We start from the raw sequence: 18,817 nt of genomic DNA, 5'->3' as shown, positions 1-18,817 counted from the left end.
ACTGGAGAAAGCCCTCGCACACAAACGAAGACCCAACACAGCCATAAATAAAAATTAATTAATTAATTAATTTTTTTAAAAAAATCTTGAAAAAAAAAACAAAACATAGACAAGACAGCTCATGAAGAGAACACTGATGATGGGGACTGGGAAAGAGCCAACCCTCCAGTCGTCCACAGACCACCTGCTTCTGAGCTTTCATACCTCCCTCCTCCCTGCCCTACACCCGAGACACTCAACGCCTGGTCCATGGACTGGCGGTTGTCTGTGAATTGGATTTACCAGTCCAGGCAAGATAATAGAACAATTGCAAGCAAAAATTTAGGAACTTTTATAGCAATCTGACAGAGATAATTTTATGTTTATTTAATATAATCATAAAAATTAGGGCTCGTATTTGGTACCTCTCTTTTAATTTTTTTTTTTTTTTTGGTAATGTGTTTTTATTATATTTTACAAAGTATAGCTCCACAATGGATTGGAAATAAAAAAGAAAAACAGGTCCTTCAACACACATAGGTGAGAAGTCCTATCTTACACACACACACACATACACACACGCTCTCACTCACACACCGCTGGCCTGGTCTCTCAGACACTTTGCTCTCTCCTCAGACCCTTAATTTATAAAAGAATGAGCTGGAATTTTCCAAAATGAACATTTACTAAGAAAATTAAAGGAAAAGAGAATCCCCAGAAGAACATAGAGAAAACAGAGTTTTCAGAGGAAACCCACGCTTTTCAGCCCAGACTCTCTCTGGTTTGCCTGATATCAGCACACCCAGCCCCAAATCCCATCTCCAGTCCTCAGAGCAGGCAGCTGCTTCTGTTCCTAGAGGATGCTGGTGGGCAGGGGAGGAAGGGCCACTGCCAAGGGAGGATGGGACCCTCACAGTTCTCCAGGGCCAGACCCTGCAGGCACAGAAAAAGGATGCCACAGTGCCCAGCCTGCCACTGTGCTTCTCTCCACAGGAATGCACACAAGCTGCCTCCACACTTTATCAAGGCTCTGGGCTATGAGACCTTATTTTTCTCTCCACCTCAGAGCTAAATGCAGACACATATCCAGCAGAGGTGAGTTGGCTGTGCCTCATCTAGGGACCTGTGCTCTGTGGGGTCATATCACTTACAGAGTAAGAAGAAAAGAAAGAACTTCTTAGCTGGAATGAGGATGGAGAAGCAGCCTGGAGCTGCCCCCTTAAGGTAGAGAGTAAGAGGACAGCCAGCAGCCTCAAGGCTGCCCTCTGGTGGCCCTCTCGGGTAGTCAGGGACTTGAGCACCAGCCTACACTGTGGTCTGATCCGTTCACTGGACAGGTTCTTTGTAAGATATCATTAGACACCCCATCTTTGTCTTGTATGTGGCTACACCATTTAGATACGAACAATAAAAATGGAGCATGGCCTTTTCCTGAACCAGGCAGGTTGCACATACTGGAATTTCTTTCAATTCCAGATTTGTTATTTTAAATTTGGCTAGGAAATAGATCTCCTACCTTTTTATTTAAATAAGCATCCACTAAACAGCTCTGTGTCCTTCATCTTTGTATCAGCTGTGATGACGGTAAGTACAGACAAGGTGCACAGCACGGGAAAGACCCAGGCTTTCCCATGTCATATCTCCGTCTACACGGCCGGAAGAAGCTGCACCCAGCAGACCTGGAGCGTCACTAAGGCTGCTCACTCAGCACGCACCACTCTCTGTGAGTGAAGAGCCTACGTTGTGCTTGTTTCCGGAATTCTCTCCCATGTGACGTACAGACGAAGAGTGACTGTTCCTTTCATGGTCAGGAGCGTGGTCGCTGTCATCATCAGCATGTGTTCCTGATCTCATGGGGCTTACACATGCTAGATGTTCAATAAACGTTTGCTCAGTACATTAGTGTGCACAAGATGGGAATCCAACAAATGCTGGGTAAGTGAGGGAATGAAGAAATGAGTTTCCAGCTTCCGGCTCTCTACCTCAGCACAACACAGTTGTGGCTCTGTTTCTTTTTTGTGCAGCCTTCCTTTGACTCTCTGGGAAGGTATGTCTTTGCCTCAAAAGCAGACCCTACCAAAGCCTCAGATGCCTCCCACCCAGTCTCCCACGAGCTATCTCATAGGCTCCCTCTTTTTCCCCTCTCCTCAGTTTCCCCCCTTCCAGCTGTGAGCACCATGCCCCTGGTCCATCGAAGGTTCCATTCCCTCTACCTACTCCCAGCAGGGCCAAGATGAGGGTGAGGCAAGAGAAATGCCCCGGACACAAATATTGAAGAGGGAGTTATCTTCGGGGCTGTGCGTGCATGAGAGTGTCCTCTTGGGCAGGTTAAAGTACATCCATTTCACACATGCATGCACTGCCTCAAACCCAGTCTTCATCATATGGCAGCACCACTGCCCAAGCTGGCTGCCAAGGGAGGGGTGCACATGGGCTCCCCCGCCCAGGGCAGCCTTTGGGGCTGGCATGGTGTCGGCTGGCAAATGGTGCAGGCAGCTGGTCCACCCTATGGGAACTGTGCCGGTGAAGGTAGACACAAAAACGGGGCTCAGGTGGGGCTCTACCTGGGGTTCTCCCTCATCCCCATCCTGCACAGCCCCCTGGAAGTGGTGCCCAGAGGCCCACCCACCCTCCAGCAACACTCCACACTCTTCCCTCACCCCTGCCTTCCAAAAGCCTGCTGAAGGCCCCTCCTTCCTGCCTGGTGCTCTTCTTCTGCCTCCTTCTCTGCCAGCTCCCTTCTCTCCCCAAACATCTCACCTTTTCTTTTCCCTTCTCCACTTCCCCCCACCCCAGGAGAAGCAAGGCCCCATTCTGCCCTCAGGCCAGTCCAAGGAACAAGGAACAGTGTGAGTGGACAGACGCAGGGCATCACTTGGACCACCCTTCACACCCCATCAAATTCCACCCAGCCCTGAATCTCTGCACCACGCTGCTCTCAGGGCTAAGGGTTGAGCTCAGATGCTGGTTTGGCCACATTTTACACCTGCTTGCCACTACCCCCACCCCAGCCAGCAGGGAAGGTGGGCTAATGGCAGGTGCAGGCCACTCTGCCTGGCAGATGGGGCTACTACTGCACCTGCCAGGGCTGGAGCAGAGGCAGAATCCTTGGCTCCGGGCTTCCCAGAAAGGCCCCAGGGAGGCTGAGCGCAGCCCCCGGCTGCCAGCTTCTCTCTTAATTAAGGAATGTGCGGAGTGGCCCCTTTGAACTTACTAGCTAATTTACTCCATGCACTCCCCCTGTGGCTGGGTAATTAATGTGGTCTGAACCAGTAATTAGCCCTGGGAGGGGTGGGGGAACCTGTCACCGCAGACTTAACCCTTCCTGTGCCTTCATCAGTCCATTCTTCTCCAGCTGTCACAGGGCTGATGGAAGTTTTTCTTTTGGGGGAAGTGGGTGGGATATTTTCAGGTCGTCACCCAACCTCCCCCTCCCCACTTTCTCAGCCTCCCTGAAATTCCCCTAAAGGAAAAGGGCTGGGGTGGTGCATAGAGGATTGCAACTCATTTCCTGCTTGGATGGACCACTATGGACCACCCTTTCTGCTGAGAGGCAGTGTGACTGCCCATTGTCTCCTCCAAAGGAATTCAGCATCTGTATTCCCAGCATTCACACACCAGCCAGACTCCTGCATTCCATGGCCACCCCAGACCTGGCCTTGACATGTCAGAATCATTCAATCCACTTCAACACATGCTTGAAGGGTACCACCTCATGGAAATCCTGTCCTTGGTGATATACAGGGTGCAGAAATGAAGGGGGTCTGATCCCCGCCCTCAGGAACTGGGAGAAGAGAGTTGAAGCAGGGTTGCTGGCACCTCAACACTCCTTTACCTGCATTTGCCCAGCTCTCCCTTCTTCCCTCTCTCTGGCCACTTAGTAACAATGGTTAATTTTTTTGAGTGCCGATTGTCAACTGAAATTAAAATGCCCAATGTGAGTTTCCTTTTTATTTGGGGACTTACAGAAGACTAGAGCCTGGGACACAGCCTCTCAGATAGCTCTGAGGAACTGCTCTGAAGAGGTTAGGGGGATGTCAGCATATAGTGATTTTGGAGAAAGAGTCCATGCAATTAAGCACACATTTTGGTAGAAGGTTACTGCTTGTCACAAGGCACAGCTATCCTAGTCAATGATTTTAGTGCTTTTATAAGTATGGGAAGATGCAAGAAATTGGGTTCATAAAATATCTGAGGGTCTGTTCTGCCTGTTTTCCCAGAGCACAGAAGGCCTCATCCTGATCGTCATCCTGAATTCCTTTCAGGGTGTATTGTAGGTCAGCAACTGCAGTAGCCAATAACTTGTAGAACTGGATAGTGGGCCACATTCTTTATTTTACCTGACTATGCATCAGACCCTATTTTAAGTGGTTTCACCCTTACGGCACCACGGAGAGGTAGATACTGTTATTAATCTCCGTTTCGTGAATGAAGATGCCGAACACAGAGCAGCCACTTTGCTCAAGGTTTCACAGCCAAGACCTGAACCCAAGAAGCTTGACCCCAGAGCTTGAGTTCTTAAGTCCTACCCTCACCCTCATCTGTTTATATCCTAAGGCTCACCTCAAACACTACCCCCTCCATGAGGCCCACCTGGCCTCCTAGCCCCCCAGCTGGCTCCCACCCATCCACCCTCAGGCTCCCATAGCATCCCATGCACGCAGCTGGCATTGCTCTGACCGCACTGATTGTAATTACTGGGTTACATGTCTGTCTTCTCATCTAAACTGCAGACTCCTTGAGGGCAGAGGCTGTGCCTTTCATCTTTTGTTTCCCCAGCACCTGACATGTAAGTAGATGATCAATAAATATCTGACACATGGATGATGGAATTGACAGTGGAGTCATAGATCAGTCCTCTCCCTTGGCCTCTGTGTCCCATAGGTGGATGGTGTCCAAGTTCTGTCACAACTCCAGCTCTGCCCCTTTCTCTCTAGAGGGTTCCTTTCTACTCCAGTCAGGACGATCACAATAGCTGCTACCCAGACCTCCCTGCCTCTTTTTTCTCTCCCAATCAGCCCTGCACGCTGTCCTCCCACTAGCAAGTTAGCCCAAAATGGACAGCAGCCCCCTCCCTCCAAGCAGTGCTTCTCAGCGCCCTCCCTCCATTCACTAGCTCAGAATCACCTGGAGTGCAGTGCTTGTTAAAACTACAGGTTCCTGAGCCCCAGCCCAACCCCACTGAACCAGAATCCCTGAGAATCCAAGTTTTCAGCACGGGTGAGAGTTGCTGGCCTCCAGAGTAAAAGCCTAAACTTAACCCAGTACTCAAGGACCCCATAATCTGACTCCCAGCCTCCCTTTCCATTTTACCTAAAGGATTCCTCTCTCTGCTCCTTCATTGTCTCTGGAGCCCACACGGGACCTCCCCACTGCCAAGCTTTACGCTGCTTTCCCCTCATGCTCAGAGCCCACCCCCAACCTCTGGCCCTCCCTGTTTTCTCAGCCTATCCAAATCATGTCCATCTTCAAGATGCAGCTCAAATTCCACCTTTTAAGGAAGTGTCCCCTGCCCACATCCACAGAGACCTCTTCCCGTGCCCTCCTGCAGCGTGGACTGTCTGTGCAGCTCTTTTGCACAGAGCCGTGTCTGTCTGTCGTGGGCCTTCCCTTCCCAGGCATATCTTGTTCCTACAATTTGGTGGTGAGTAACTGGAGGGCAGGAAGCCTCTTCTGGAAGCCTCCTGCTCACCTGCCACCACATCTGCCTCGTTCCCAGCTGGGTCCAGGGCAGAGCGTTCAGTTTGACTGACAGGTCAGAAGCTCTGCAGGACTAGACACCACAAGCCACACTCAGGAAGCTCGGAGATGTTCCTTATCTTCTCGCAAAGCCTTCCCTGACTAAAGAAACCAAGTTACCGCAAGTGAGAAGAGAAACGGAGTTAGGATGGAGCGACTGGCAAAATGGACCACACTCGGAAGACTGAAGCTCAGCTCATAGCTCTGCTTCTCTGTGACCTCCGAAAGGTGCTAACCTCACTCTGGTTTGCAAACTCCCCCAGCTCTAACGGGGTGATAATCAGATCCTCTCAGAGGAGAGTTGTGGGGCTTCCAGGAAGCAAAATATGCAGCAATCTCTAGAATTCACACCCTGGCTTAACAAATGTTCATTAAGCATCCATGACATGCCCAGCACCGAGGGGTACACAGAAATGAATATGAGACCTTGGCAACAAACAGTTTGTGGAGATGAGAAAACTGTTGCGAAACAGTGTGCTAAGAGTTATGACAGAGGAACGGGCACGCCCTGGGCACGCAGAAAGGAAGGTTCCTCATGCTGCCTGTGGTCAGGAAGCCTGGAATGGGAGTCCGGCCAGCTGCATAGCCATGCCACATCCAGAAGGATGAATGGAACAAGTACAACGAACGGAAGTGTGGAATTGGCAGTTCTGAGAAGAGGCAGTCCTGGCTTGGCGTGGCTGGAGAGTGGAATGGACGTAGGACGGCGGGCTGGAGAAGCAGGCTGGAGTTGGACTTAGGAGAACCTTGTATGCTAAGCCAAGAGTTTAGTCTTTATCCTGAGGGCAGTGGGAGGCTGCAGAAGAATTTTAAGCAGAGAAGTGATGATGGGAATCGCAGTTTAGAGGGCTCTCTGTGTTGACAACAGGAAAGGCAGGGGGCAGCCGGGCAGAGTGGGATGTGGGGATGCCCGGCGGGAGTCAGCGAGGAGGATGTGGGCTTGTGCGGGGGCTGCTTGCCATCTGCATTGGCCAACCATAGGCATTTGAAAGAGGCTGACTTACAAGAATCAGCTCCTGAAAGAGCCCAGCCAGACCCGAGGCCAACTTCCACTTTCCTCTGGATATTTTCACTTTCAGGGCGTCCTGTTCTGAGTCAACATTCCTCCTTCTAAACATGGGACTTTCCAGAAGGACCACAGCTCCTTCCATGCATCCGCTTGACCTGGGATGTTCTGGATTTGGCTGTCGAGCGACTTTGCCTGCCTCTCCGAAGTATGGCCGTGTGGTACCTGTGGAGTCTCCTTCTCTGGGAAGGTAAGTGGTGCAGGCGGTTGGCCTGGCCTCAGAGAGCTGAAGTCCCTTCCCCAGGTATCTGGGCAGGATCCTCTCCCCAACCCAAGTGAGGACCCAGGAGCTGTGGAGGGGTAGGGAAGACTGAAGCAAGTTCTTGGGCAACCTTAAAAGCTAGGCAGAGGCAAAGAGATGCAGGATCCTGGATAGAAGGATGGCAGCACGAGGAGCCTCCACGCCCCTGAGACACAAGCTGTTTTGTGGCCCAAGGAGGTTAAAACTGAGGCTGGTGGTACCATTGGTTTTGAAAGAGGTGGTCGTGAGAATGTGAGGGTCTGGCAGTGTTAACACATGCAAATTCTAAATGTGGTCTGGGGAGAGCAGGGGCGGGCAGGGCTCTTACAATCTGAGGATGTCTTTCCAACAGCCTGTGGGGGAGCTCAGACTCCTCCCTGCAGGTCTGTGGAAGTGGACATTGAGGAGGGATGAGAGACAAAAGCAAGTTAATATGCTGCCTGTGGACTTGGGGTGGTCGATAGCGGTGTGATGTCAGAAGAGACAAATCAGGTCTCTTCAACACTGGGCGACACCCCCCTCCATCCTGTCCGATGCCTGAGTTCCCTCCCTTGGTTAGCAAGTGGTCAGTATGACAAGGGCCAGCGCTGCTAGGCCAGGGGATGGGAGCCATGGGGTGTGGCAAATACTCAGACACTTTTGTTTGTGTCAGAAACTCATAGGGACTTCAAGATGATTTTGTCCGGTGTCCCCACTTGAGTTCCTGGCTCCAAAAGTCTGCAGATTTCAACATTTCTAAACATGTGAAGGAAATCCTGCCAAAAAGAGGAAATCTGTTTGGTTCACAAATCTTTCAAATCTGTGGACATGGGAAGCAAAAATAATTTTTCTGAATGGTAAAAGGGATGAGTACCACTGGTTGAATGCACCCCCTTGCTTTACAAATGGGACAATGGAAGCGTTTAGGGGGAAGAGGTATGCTGAAGATTGCACAGCTTGTTCGTGGCAGAGCCAGGGCAGGATAGAACAGGAGTTTTGATTGACATCTAGCGCTATGCTCTCTTTACATCTCCACTGTGCCTTAACCCTGAAGCCATCCCCAGTTAGGACTGAGATGACTGGGGCTGGCAGGGCAGTGAGACAGACAGGAGACTGGAGTTACCAGCGGCTGGCTGAGTGATCATCCAGAACACGGCTCCCTAACCAAACTCCCAGCACTTGGGTGTGTTCTCCATCTGCTTTTATTCTGCCCTGAACCCCCGTGCCCACCCCTGTGCTGGGTACAAGGGAAGTCCTCAGCCAATTTTGTCATGCATTAAGTGTATCTGCCGAGTTTCTCCTACATCCTGCTCCTAAACTGTGCTGGGCACAGGGAGTACAAACATGAAAAGAGGAGCTCATAGTCTCATGGGACTCATAAACAAGTGGTCACAATAGAGGGATAGGAGCATTTGTAGTGGTGATCCCAGCCCGCTGTGGGAACACAGAGAGAGTTTGTAACCTGCAGTGACAGATGGCAGAGGCCAGGGGAGGCAGTGATGCTTCAAGGAGGAGCAGAAGTTAGTCAGCAAAGGAGTCAGAGGGGCACTTCAAGCAGAAGTGTCACCCACACAAGTCACACTGAATATGTTCCCAGCAAAACAGCCTCTAGACATCTCACCCCCATTCTGTTTCTCCTCCTGTTCTGGATCACAGAGAATGGCATCCAGTGGGTCCCAAGGACCTGGGAGCCATCCTTGACTCCGCGCGCCCTCACTCCCCAGATCTAATCTGTTACCAGATCCCACTGACTACACACAGTAACCTCTCCATTCCTCCCACTTCCGCCTGTCTCAGCTGCTCCCTTCCTCGGTACAAGTTTCCATTGTACTTCCAGTACAAGTACAATCCCACTCTCCTTGGGGTGAATAGACGCAACCTCAGTCTTGCCCCACCTCCCGTGCAGCCTGCACACCTCTGCTGGAGCTGTCTTCCTAACCACGGATCTAATCACGTCACTCTCTTACTTAAAGACTATCCAAGGCCCCCCCGTCACTCTAAGGATAAAGCCCAAACTCCAAAGTTGCTTTTAGGGCCCTGCAGGATCTGGCTCCCACAGACTCTGCAGTGCTATTTCTTACCTCCTCTGCGGAGAACTACTTTCAGTTCCCCACGGTGCACCGAGCTCTCTCACCGTCCGGGCCTTTGTGTGTGCTGCCCACTCAGTCTCTAACACTTCCCCATCCCCACTCCAGGCCGCCCTCTGCTTGGCCTGGCTGATTTCCATTCCTCTTTCCGGTCTCAGCTTAACCTTTTCTTCTCTGAGTCCCTCAAGGCCTGGCAAGGTCACCCTATCAGCCTACCTGTGTTCTCCCAGGGCACCCTTTGTTGCCATCATGGTAAATTGCTGTCTTAAGAGTCTGAGCTCCATGAGCGCAGGGACTGGATTCCCTTCCTCACTGTTTTATTCCCAGTCCCTGGCGCAGGGCACTCTCAGCTTGGGTGGAGGGAGTGTGGAGAGAAGGGGCCTCCCTTGCTCCGCAGCAGCTCAGCTGCATGCAGGAGAGAGATGAGGAGGTTGGGGCAGGCAGAGTGATGGGGTTCTGTCCTTTCAGCACTACTTCCCTTCGTTGTCACCGGTGCCCAAGTTCAGGGCCAGGTGGGGGGCTCGGCGCTGCTGGTGGCAGAGCGCCCTCCCGGCTTCCAAATCCGAGAGGCCATCTGGAGATCCCTCTGGCCTTCAGAGGAGCTCCTGGCCACGTTTTTCCGGGGGTCTCTGGAGACGCTGTACCACTCCCGCTTCCTGGGCCGAGCCCAGCTGCACGGCAACCTCAGCTTGGAGCTGCGGCCGCTGGAGTCTGGAGACAGCGGCAACTTCTCCGTGCTGCTGGTGGACAAGGAAGGTCGAGCCTGGACCCAGACCCTGCAACTCAAGGTGTATGGTGAGTGCGCCTGACTCAGGCTCTCTGCCCCACCTCCTCCCACAAAGCTCCGGAAAGGCATCCTGCGTCCTGGAAACTGGGGAGAGCTGGGCTCTAGAAACCTGTGGCCTCTGACCTCATGGCTGATTCAGGGAACAGCTGCTTCCCCACAGCCACAGGTAAGAAAACTCCTCGGGTTCTCCCAGGTGAGCTTCTGGCTGGGGCAGCCAGGCTTTTCCGCCCTACAGTCCTGGTCTGAACTCTAGCTTGGTCTTTTCTTATCTCAGTGGCCTTGGACACAATACTTACTCCCTGACATTGACCTTTCTCACTTGTAAAACCTGTATAGTAATATTACCATGAAAATGCCAATAAAGGTAAAATCAATGGCATTTGAGAAAGCATCTGGGATAGAGGCTGGCCTAGACATCATCAATTCTAAGATAACAGGTTATAAGACGTGCCATTATTTTATGCACCACCAAAAAGAAAAATAAATATTGCAAATAAACTATGACACAATGATTTTAATTTAAAAATTCATTGCAACTAAAGTACAGAATTTTTATGTCATATTTCTTAAAAGAGCTCTTTTAGAGGTATTGAGAGATTTTAAATTTACATCATTCATGGGTGTTCTCTGTTATTTGTTATTGCAAAATAAACCATCCCCAAACTTACTGGTTAAAAACAACAAATATTTTTGTTTCTCACAAGTCTGACTTGGCAGGGCTCAGCTGAGCAGATCCTCTGTTCTACATAGGTTTGTTAGGGTCATTCATAAAGCTGCTCTCAGCACCTCAGCTGGGGTGACTGAATTCACTGGAGGCTGGATGGGTCTTTCTTTCCAGCAACTTCACCTCCACCTCTGTCACAACCAGTACCTCCACAACCACCGCCACCACCCCCACCATCACCACCTCCACTGCCACCACCCCCACCATCACCTGCACCACCATCACCACCACCACCTCCACCACCCCCTCCATCACCTGCACCACCATCACCACCACCACCTCCACCACCCCCACCATCACCTGCACCACCATCACCACCACCACCTCCACCACCCCCTCCATCACCTGCACCACCATCACCACCACCACCTCCACCACCCCCTCCATCACCTGCACCACCATCACCACCACCACCTCCACCACCCCTCCATCAGCTGCACCACCATCACCACCACCTCCTCCACCACCTCCACCATCACCTGCACCACCATCACCACCACCACCTCCACCACCCCCACCATCACCTGCACCACCATCACCACCTCCACCTCCACCACCCCCTCCATCACCTGCACCACCATCACCACCACCACCTCCACCACCCCCACCATCACCTGCACCACCATCACCACCACCACCTCCACCACCCCCTCCATCACCTGCACCACCATCACCACCACCACCTCCACCACCCCCACCATCACCTGCACCACCATCACCACCACCACCTCCACCACCCCCTCCATCACCTGCACCACCATCCCCACCACCACCTCCACCACCCCCTCCATCACCTGCACCACCATCACCACCACCACCTCCACCACCCCCTCCATCAGCTGCACCACCATCACCACCACCTCCTCCACCACCTCCACCATCACCTGCACCACCATCACCACCACCACCTCCACCACCCCCACCATCACCTGCACCACCATCACCACCTCCACCTCCACCACCCCCTCCATCACCTGCACCACCATCACCACCTCCACCTCCACCACCCCCTCCATCACCTGCACCACCATCACCACCTCCACCACCTCCACCTCCACCACCTCCACCATCACCTGCACCACCATCACCACCACCACCTCCACCACCCCCTCCATCACCTGCACCACCATCACCACCACCACCTCCACCACCCCCTCCATCACCTGCACCACCATCACCACCTCCACCTCCACCATCCCCACCATCACCTGCACCACCATCACCACCACCACCTCCAGCACCCCCTCCATCACCTGCACCACCATCACCACCTCCACTGCCGCCACCCCCTCCATCACCTGCACCACCATCACCACCTCCACCTCCACCACCCCCACCATCACCTACACCACCTTCACCACCCCCACCATCACCTGCACCACCATCACCACCTATGCTTCTACCACTGCCACCGTATTTCTGCTGGTAAAGATAAAATGGCCTTTGAGCTCCTATTCATCTATCTAGTGGCTTGGAAAAGATATGTCAGTGACCCCTATTTCAGTAAAACCTCAGAAATTGGGATAGAATAAGGGGGAGGAAAAGGTGCAAATTTAAGAATGGAGAGTAGGGGTGATAGCTGGGCAGAGCAAAACACTGAGGGAGAGAAAGGCAGTAGCAAACCGGAAAGAGAGAGACCCTCCCACACCTAGAGGGAGATAACTGGTTCTTCACTTAGGTGAGCCAGACGGGCTGCCAGTGTACAATTAAATGTGTGTCCTTTTGGATGCACACGACCCTGATCCGTGTTGCACGGCTTGGCAAGCAGAGTGCTGGCTGGAATTCAGCACCCCCCTCTTACCTGTTACCCCCTGAGCCCAGCGCCCTTGCACAGTGAACAGCCTTCACAACCATACAGGCAGCTAGGGAGGCTCTCCCCCGTTCTGAGTCTCAGCTGCCACATATGTGAAATGAGGACGTTGAATGTGATAATACATGCAGCACCCACACCACTAAGCTCTAAAATGCCTTGTTCTCAGCATCTGAATTACAGATTTTAAGGAAATTGCTGTTTTATTGCTTCCAAATACGTAGCGTGATTAGAACTAATTGCACAAAGCTGCCAAGCAGCCGTCCTTAGGAGCTCTGCTTTGACAATAGATAAGAATGATTTGAATTAGCAGATCAGTTACTAGAAATGTCAATGGGTGTTTCTACTGTGCCTGATGGTGTTTGGAAGCAGCTTGTCCTCTTAAGTAGTGTAAATATCTCCCTCCCCTGTAATCTTTGTTTATACTATTAGTACACCCAACAAATCTTTTCTTTTTTCATATCACAAATCCCACCAGATTGAGCTGGCATTAATGAGGTTTTACTCAGCTTAACTTTGGAATGCTCTCAGAGGCTGAGCCCTCCCGTTGTTGCCAGAATGCTCTCCCGCTGACCCACTTTGCCACGAGACTCATGATCTACTCATCAACTGATGTAGGAAAGGGCAGCCATGGTCTGGAATGCCAGGACACCAATTTGTCCAATGGCCCAGGTAGCTGAGCACCTTGAGAGCAAGGGTTATGGAGATAACAAGGCAGAGCCCCTACCTCCTGGTCTGCTCCTTCACAGAATTTTGCATCCTTGTAATAATTTTCTTAGTTATTCATAATCACTTGTTAGTATGTCTTCCTCACCAAACTCCAAAAGCTCCAAAAGTCCAGGAATGTGTTTGTTTTTGTGCCTACCTTAATAAACGTTTATTGTCTCTCTGACTGATGTATCACGTATCAGGGAAATTTGATGACAAGGGATACACAGAGTTCTCGGAGGGCTCAGAGCCATACCTGGAATATCAGAGAAGGCTTCCTAATCAGAGCAGTAAGCAGTGTGTCCAAGCTGCGCCTTGGAGGATGAGTAGGAGTTTTCTAGGAGGGTGAGACGAGAAAAGCATATGTGTACAGCTGAGCCATATGAAAGATATGAAGAAGAGCATGACACGTTTGGGAGAACAGGAAATTAATTAAGATGGGTGGGGAAGATCAGCAGGAGGTACAGCTGGAGAGGTTGACATCAACCATTTAATGAAGGATTTTGAATACCAGACTTAGAAATTCAGCTTCCGTCCTGTGGGCGATGGGAGCCTGATGAGGCTTTAGAGCCAGAGTGGTCTAGTCAGAGCTGGCATCTAGCCCTGCGTGGACCCCAGAGCTGGAGCTATGGGCCCCGTTCAGCATCCCTATAACCCACACTGGCTCTGCTGTTCTTGCTCAGATGCAGTGCCCAGGCCCGAGGTACAAGTGTTCATTGCTGTATCAGGGGATGCTCAGCCCCCCAAGACCTGCCAAGTGTTCCTGTCCTGTTGGGCTCCCAACATCAGCGACATAACCTATAGCTGGCGACGGGAGGGAACCATTGACCTTGATATCAAGCCAGGTGGCCTCTTCATGGACGGACATGTGCTGAGTGTGTCACTGGGACCAGGTGACAAAGGTGTGGCCTATTCCTGCATTGTCTCAAACCCTGTCAGCTGGGACTTGGCCACAGTCACCCCCTGGGAGAGCTGCCATCGACAGGCAGGTATGCCAAGGGCTGGGGACCAGTGGTTAAGGGATGGTGAAGCATTCAGTCCACCTGTGACCCCGCCCCCTCCATGTCCAGCTCCAGGGATGGCTTCCTACAAAGATGTGCTACTGGTGGTGGTGCCTGTCTTGCTGTTCCTGATCCTGGCTGGTCTCTCTGCCTGGCACTGGGGCCCCTGCTCAGGTAGGAGTCCTGCAAGGGCGGGGGGTGGGTGGAGGAGGTAGGTCTTCTGGGAAGGAGGGCCAAGTCTGGACCTCCTCCTATTTAGGCTTACCTCTCCCATGTCATCTCTTGGCCCTCTCCATCTAATAGTCTGGTCTCCAGTCAGACTGAAATACTTGAAGTTCCTTCAGCAGTTTTCAAAGGAGCTACTCTCTTGTGTGCCTCTGCAGGCATTTGCACATTCTACTCTTTCTGTCTGGAACACATTTTCCATAACTTCCCACCCAGCTCGCCCTCTTCATTTGGCTGTCACCTCCACCATCTTCAAGGTGTGCCCCCTCCAGGAAGCCTTCCCGACCTTCTCTCCCTCACCCAGGCTGGGTTTGTGTCCTGCCTTGACTCTCCAGTGCTCATCTCAGTCACAGCACTTACTGCCCTCACTCTCCCATGGAGTTCTCAGGTCTTGAAAGACGAAAGCTGAGTCACCACCCCCTGACACCTAGCAAGGGTTCCTGGAACATAGCTGGTATCAATAAAGGTATGTTGAGTGAAAATCTAGATGAATCCCAACTCCTTCTTGCCAACCATCCTAGGAAAGGCTCCCTGAGAGAAACACCTCTCTGGTTAGGGACTGATAGGGCCTCCTTCCCCCAGGAGAAGAAGGAAGGGGACACTCAGAGGTCAAGCTGGGTTCTGAGCTCTCCATCCAGCTCCTGAAAGAGCTACCCCAGCTGACCTGGGCTTCGTGGACATGTCCATCCTAGGCTGTCTGGCTGGTCCCAGGATGGAGAAAGTGGGTCAGCAAGGAGAAGGAGGCATAAGACTTCAGTGGATGTGTCCTAAAAGGCAAGAGTCTTGGCGCAGCCACTGAGCATGCAGCTGGGCTGGCTGGCTGGCTGGCTCCTGTATATTCTTTCCACAGGCAAGGGAGGGAGGAGGGAGCAGCCGAGGTCACACTCCACCTAGGGGCCTGTCTGCTTCTGAGAGGGTCTGACGTGACCCTTTGCCTCAGACAGCCCCCAGGATTTGTGGTAAGAAGGTGGAAGCCAGGAAACGAGCAGCTTTTTGTTTTAACAGCTTTATTGGACTATAATTCACATACCATGTAATTCATGCATTTCAAGTGTAAAACTCAATGGCTTTTATTACAGTCACAGAGTTGTTCATCCATCACCACACTCAATTTGAGAACATTCTCATTACCCCAAAAAGAAATTCCCAAGCCCCTTAGCCATCACTCCCTAGTCCCCCTTTCCCTTCCAGACCCAGGCAGCCACTAATCTCCTTTCTGTCTCTACACTCTCTCTTCTGGACAGTCTATCCTGTAAATGGAGTCATGCACTGTGTGATCCTTTGTGACTGACTTCTTTCACTTCACCTAATGTTTTCAAGGCTCAGAAAAGAGCAGCTTTGGACACTGAGAAGGGTAGAGAGAATCCAACTACCTGGGATAGTGGAAAGGCTCTACCCAGGGCAACTGGAGGCTGGCCCTTGCCTCTGCCACATGGCTTCTGCCTAGTCATTTAACTGGGTCCATCCCAGCTCTAAGTTTCTATACCTTCTACAGCTAAACGCGTGCCATAATTGCAGAGAAAGGCTAGACATTAGGAAGAACTTCCTGTCCTTGAAGCATCTCCTTTTCCAGGGTCTTAGAAAACCAGGAGAGCTATTCCTTGCCTGAGGAATAGGCAAGGACAGTCAGGATTCAGAGGCCTTAGGTACAAACATTGGAGGGGTAACCTTCGTTCTGATCTCCTTGCCAGGGAAAAAGAAGAAGGATGTCTGTGCTGATGAAGTGGCTCCAGAGACAGAGAACCCCCTCGTGTAGGGTCTGCCATGAGCAATGCCTGGATCGTGAGGAAACCCACCGCCTAGCCACATGATGCTCTGGGATGTAGCTGGTACCTGGAAACCACCATGGGCCTCGTACCTGCTGTGATACTCCTGTACCACCTCTCGGGAACCGCCTGGGCAGCCGTCACACTGGGAGGGCAGGAAGCACTGACACAACCTTCCACACCTTCCCCCTTCCCTCTCCCCTGGTTGCATGCCCTGGCTCTGCTCTGGGCAGCATGGGCCCAGCAGGACATCCCCTCAAGGACACTGGAAGTTCTCCAGGATCCATAGATTGATTGTCCAGGGCACTCACTCCTCCATCACTGTTCATGAAGTATTGTTATGGATGGAATTTGTCCCCTTTAAATTCATATGTTGAAATCCTAACCCCCAGTATCTCAGGATATGACCGTGTTTGGAGATAGGGTCTTCAAAGAGATAATTGAGGTTAAATGAGGTCATTGAGATGGCCCTAATCCGATATGACTGGTGTCCTTATAAGAAGAGGGAGAGACACCAGGAATGCACACACAGAGAAGAAAAGCCATGGAAGGACACAGAGAGAAGGAAGCCCTCTGCAAGCCAAGGAGAGAGGCCTTGGGAGAAACCAAACCTGCTAACATCTTGGTCTTGGACTTCCAGTCTCCAAGACCGAGAAAATAAATTTCTGTCGTTTAAGCCACCCATTCTGTGATATCTTGTTACGGCAGCCCTAGCAGACTAACACAACTATTAACCAACCAGCATCAAAGGATTACTTCCAGCCTGGGTTCTGGCCTCTAAAAGACATTAGACAATCGCCCACTTTCAGCCCCAACCCCAGCCCCTGTCATTTGAGACCCTGATGTTTCCCACAACCAAGGAATTATAAGAAAAGGTCTAGAACCTGATGAAGAAGAGACGTGGGAGTCAAAGGTTTCTCTTTCCGGCTTGAAGGACTTGCAAGTTCATGGTCCTCAAAGGTAATTTACAGTTCTAGACAATCAAGGGATGGTTGATATCTCATGGTTGGGATGGGTGCCATTTTGCCGGTAACATCTTTTTAATTGACATCTTCACCCTCAGCACTGACCATCATGCCTCCCACAGGAGCTGGAGTTGGCTTTGAGATTCTCTCCTCACTGTCTAGCACAGTGACCAGAAAAAGAGAGATTAAATTCCTCAGCCAACAGGAAGTTCTTGCACAACTTCAAGAAAATCAGCTCAGCTCAGGATGAGGGTCTCTGCCTGAGACTGAGAGAGGGAGGAGCCAGGAAAAGCTAAACAGAAGGGAAATTATGGAGGGAAAGGAGCTGAGGCATCCTAATATCTGCCACACTCATTTTCAGATGCAAGTGCAGAAGATCCACCCAAGTTCAAGGGACCCACCACTCAATGGGAAGTTGTTCAAGGTCATTCTGAAAGGAGAGCGTGTGGGATGGAAGGTATTATTGTGGCCATCTCTGCAAAACATAATCTGCCACTGAGCGATTCTGTCTTAAAAAGCTCTGGAATATTGCCACTGGAAAAAATAATTGATGAGCTAAACTTACACTTAAGAATTAGTAGATGATATGGTCCAGCATTTCTCTCTCCCAAGTGTAACTGGATTTTTTTCTGGGACCTCACTCAAGTCTTGATGGTAGAGGAAGGAGGCATTGAAGAAACAGGGGTAGGCTTTGAAGTATTTTCCCAGGGTGGCTTCAATCCCTCCACCCAGGATGTCAGCCCTGTGAAAGGGGCTTCTGTCTTCTCCCCAGTTCCTGGGCAGTCACTTCACCTTGGACAAATGGTCAGCTCAGCTGGCCTCCAGATTCATATGGCCACTTCTCCACACGACTAGTCCTGGAATTTCCCTGCCTGCTGGCTCTGCTCAGAGGTCCCCTGCTGGCCACCTGACTTCGCCTAGTCCTCATGCCTCTCCTGCATCCACTTCTCTCCCATCACCTTCTTCCAAGTCCACCTGAACAGTGCACATGGCCACAGCAGCTAGCGCTGCCGCCATCTGTCATCAGAGGCATTCCCCGGGCCTGGTCAATGAACCAGGCAAAACTGGCCTTAGTCTCTAAAACTGATGTGAAAGAGAAAGCCCAGGGTCTAGCAATGAGCCATGGTGGTTGAATGAGGGAAACACACACACACACACACACACATACACACACACACACACACACACACACATACACACACACACACACACACCCCACTCCCCTTCTCTCTTGCCTTCATCTCCAGGGCCCCGCCTCAGATCAGAGCAGTTCTGGATGGGGTGGGACCCACAGTTCTCCTTCACACGGTAACCCTTGGAGACTTCATGTAGATGGCGGTTTTGTTGTGTGGTACGCCAGGACCTTTTGAACATATTCACACTGCTCAAATCAACTGAGGTTCCCATCCCCAATGACTCATTTGTCCACTAGTGGACTAATTAACCCACCACAGCGTTCGTGTTGAAAAGCATTGGGATTGATGCTTTAAAAGTCACACAGGAACAAATATTGATTGAGTGTGCAGCATGCACTGGGTAGACTTCAGGGCACTGGGGACTCAGTAGTGAATAAAGCAATGTCCTTCCTTCATGGAGTTTATATTCTAGATAATATAAATAAGCAAGTAAGCACATGTCACATGTGGATACGTTCTACTAAGAAAGCTAAGGCAAAGTAAATGGCAAGAGAATGGTGTGTTGGGGAGAAGGGGTCTGTCTTAGATAAGGGGATCAGAGGAC

General features: G+C 51.2%; 2 protein-coding genes across 4 annotated transcripts; one reads left to right on the top strand and one right to left on the bottom strand.

The window, feature by feature from the left end:
• Nucleotides 1–5,954: 5,954 nt before the first annotated feature.
• Nucleotides 5,955–16,792, top strand: SLAMF8 (SLAM family member 8). Of its 2 annotated transcripts, none has more exons than XM_082426916.1 (6): nt 5,955–6,467; nt 6,798–6,974; nt 9,689–9,886; nt 13,804–14,109; nt 14,191–14,295; nt 16,038–16,792. In XM_082426916.1, the coding sequence occupies exons 2-6, from the start codon at nt 6,935–6,937 to the stop codon at nt 16,100–16,102; spliced, it is 714 nt and encodes a 237-aa protein (XP_082283042.1). In that variant the 5' UTR covers nt 5,955–6,467; nt 6,798–6,934; the 3' UTR covers nt 16,103–16,792. The 2 variants fall into 2 exon arrangements, with proteins under 2 accessions (XP_082283042.1, XP_082283041.1); XM_082426915.1 differs by having other exon boundaries at nt 9,560–9,886.
• Nucleotides 10,053–11,352, bottom strand: LOC309644605 (uncharacterized protein). Of its 2 annotated transcripts, none has more exons than XM_082428431.1 (2): nt 11,106–11,352; nt 10,053–11,016 (listed from the first exon to the last, which is right to left on the bottom strand). In XM_082428431.1, exons 1-2 carry the CDS (start codon nt 11,346–11,348, stop codon nt 10,666–10,668), a joined length of 594 nt encoding a protein of 197 aa, XP_082284557.1. In that variant the 5' UTR covers nt 11,349–11,352; the 3' UTR covers nt 10,053–10,665. The 2 variants fall into 2 exon arrangements, with proteins under 2 accessions (XP_082284557.1, XP_082284558.1); XM_082428432.1 differs by having other exon boundaries at nt 11,151–11,352.
• Nucleotides 16,793–18,817: the final 2,025 nt, after the last annotated feature.

Source organism: Balaenoptera physalus (assembly GCF_965194825.1).
Source record: "Balaenoptera physalus genome assembly, chromosome: 1".
NCBI classification, from domain to species: domain Eukaryota; kingdom Metazoa; phylum Chordata; class Mammalia; order Artiodactyla; family Balaenopteridae; genus Balaenoptera; species Balaenoptera physalus.
The sequence above is the reverse complement of the archived record's forward strand: the minus strand, read 5'-3'. Positions and strand labels throughout refer to the sequence as shown.